Consider the following 1,559-nt stretch of genomic DNA (forward strand, 5'->3'; position numbering starts at 1 on the left):
AATATTAGCTGCCTGCTGAAGTGGGGAGTTGAAAGATACAGATGTATAAGCAGTTCGCTGACTCTTGCCTAGGATCTGCCTGTTCCCTTGTCTGTTTGTGCACTTGTTAAGTGGAGTAGGCAGCAAGCTGAGGGCCCACCTCCTGTGCCTCTTGACCAGATTTTATGGAGCTGGTGGTGTCTGTGACAGTGTAGCCTCATACTCAGAGGTGAGAAAAGAGAAGGGCATGACTTGCTGTTCAGTGTTTTTGTCTCTTTCTTCAACAAAACAGGCATAAAGGGAACAGACATGTACTTGCTGTAAAAACACCCTTCTGGCTCAATATTTTGTGTTGCGATCTCTTTAGAAGCAATTCACAAAATCTCATAGGGAAAAATCTGCTGGTTGACTTTTGGTAGTTGAAAGCAGCTGGTGAAATGCTGGAGAGCCAGTGCTACTGGTGAGTTTTTCCAGAGCACCATGTGAAGGGTCATCCAGTAAAAGACCTGTGGTGGAATGACATGCTGCCTCTCAGTGGGTCTTTGTGCAAATACTGGATTTGATTCTGGTCTCACCTTTACTGGAGGGAAGTGTTTTTGCTGAAATTAAGGGAGTAGGTCTGGTGTTGAATTAAAGGAAAAGCCAAAATTGAGACTTCACCATTTCAAAAGCTATAGAAATTGATTAATTTTTTAAGTTCTGTTCTAAATTCCATTGTTGTGGATTTTCATATCTCTTACTACTTGTAGTGTGAAGAATCCACAAATTTTCCCCTGAGGGGAATTAATGAAGTGCTTTTAATGTTCCCAAACCTTTGCAATGCAATTAACTTTTCTCTGCCAATCAACTTCATCATCTGTTCATAACTTAAATAAGATCAGCTGAAGTTGCCATCAATTTTTTTAGTTCACGAGCTAAGGAGGAATTAAATTGGGCAACTAGCTGAGATTCACAGTGCTTTACAGTATTAACTGGGCAGTGATGTTTTTCTGTAGAAATAGCAAGTCTGTGGGGACTGAGTTAATTGCTGGTTTTCAGTGCGATAACTCAGTGTGATCTCTCTTCAGTTCTGCTTTATGGTAAATTTGAGTCCTGGCACTAATCGGTATTATCTTTTCATCTGGCATTTGGGGCTTTGTTAGTGGTTATTTGTCTGGAATGATTGCATTTGTTGATGCTAATTTATAATTAAATTACTATTTTAAAAGGGAAGAAGAGTCTGGTTACTTGCACCTCAATGCTCTTGATGGGTTTTTTCCATTTGCACTTATAAAAAGTCATTTGATAAGGCTCATTATATAGTAACTTGAGGTGTTTGATAAACCTCAAGTTTTTATGTGTTTCTGTTTCTTACAGAATGCAAAGTTTGGCGAAATCCTTTAAATCTGTTCAGAGGAGCTGAATATAATCGGTAAGTGCTACAACGTTGCAGTTTCCAGGCATAGTACTGAGTTAAGGAGCTTAAGTCTACTTTTCCATTAATCTAACTCAGAGGTAGAAAACCAAACACAACTGTGGATACTCATACCAAGTTTTTCAGTAATTCATAAAATGTTTCTGAATGAAAAAGAATTTAAATT

At 38.5% G+C, this 1,559-nt stretch overlaps 1 protein-coding gene across 1 annotated transcript in view; it reads left to right on the forward strand.

Moving 5' to 3' along the window:
- Positions 1 to 1,309: 1,309 nt before the first annotated feature.
- LOC103806211 (suppressor of tumorigenicity 7 protein homolog) overlaps positions 1,310 to 1,559 on the forward strand; it is a gene marked incomplete at both ends in the record, with an annotated part of 49,311 nt that continues 49,061 nt past the window's right edge. Inside the window, one exon of the mRNA XM_009078891.1 lies at positions 1,310 to 1,390. Within this exon, the coding sequence (XP_009077139.1) occupies positions 1,310 to 1,390 (81 nt within the window). The remainder of the gene's footprint in view (positions 1,391 to 1,559) is intronic.

The sequence above is a fragment of the Acanthisitta chloris genome, unplaced genomic scaffold, assembly GCF_000695815.1.
Source record: "Acanthisitta chloris isolate BGI_N310 unplaced genomic scaffold, ASM69581v1 scaffold14997, whole genome shotgun sequence".
NCBI classification, from domain to species: Eukaryota; Metazoa; Chordata; class Aves; order Passeriformes; family Acanthisittidae; genus Acanthisitta; species Acanthisitta chloris.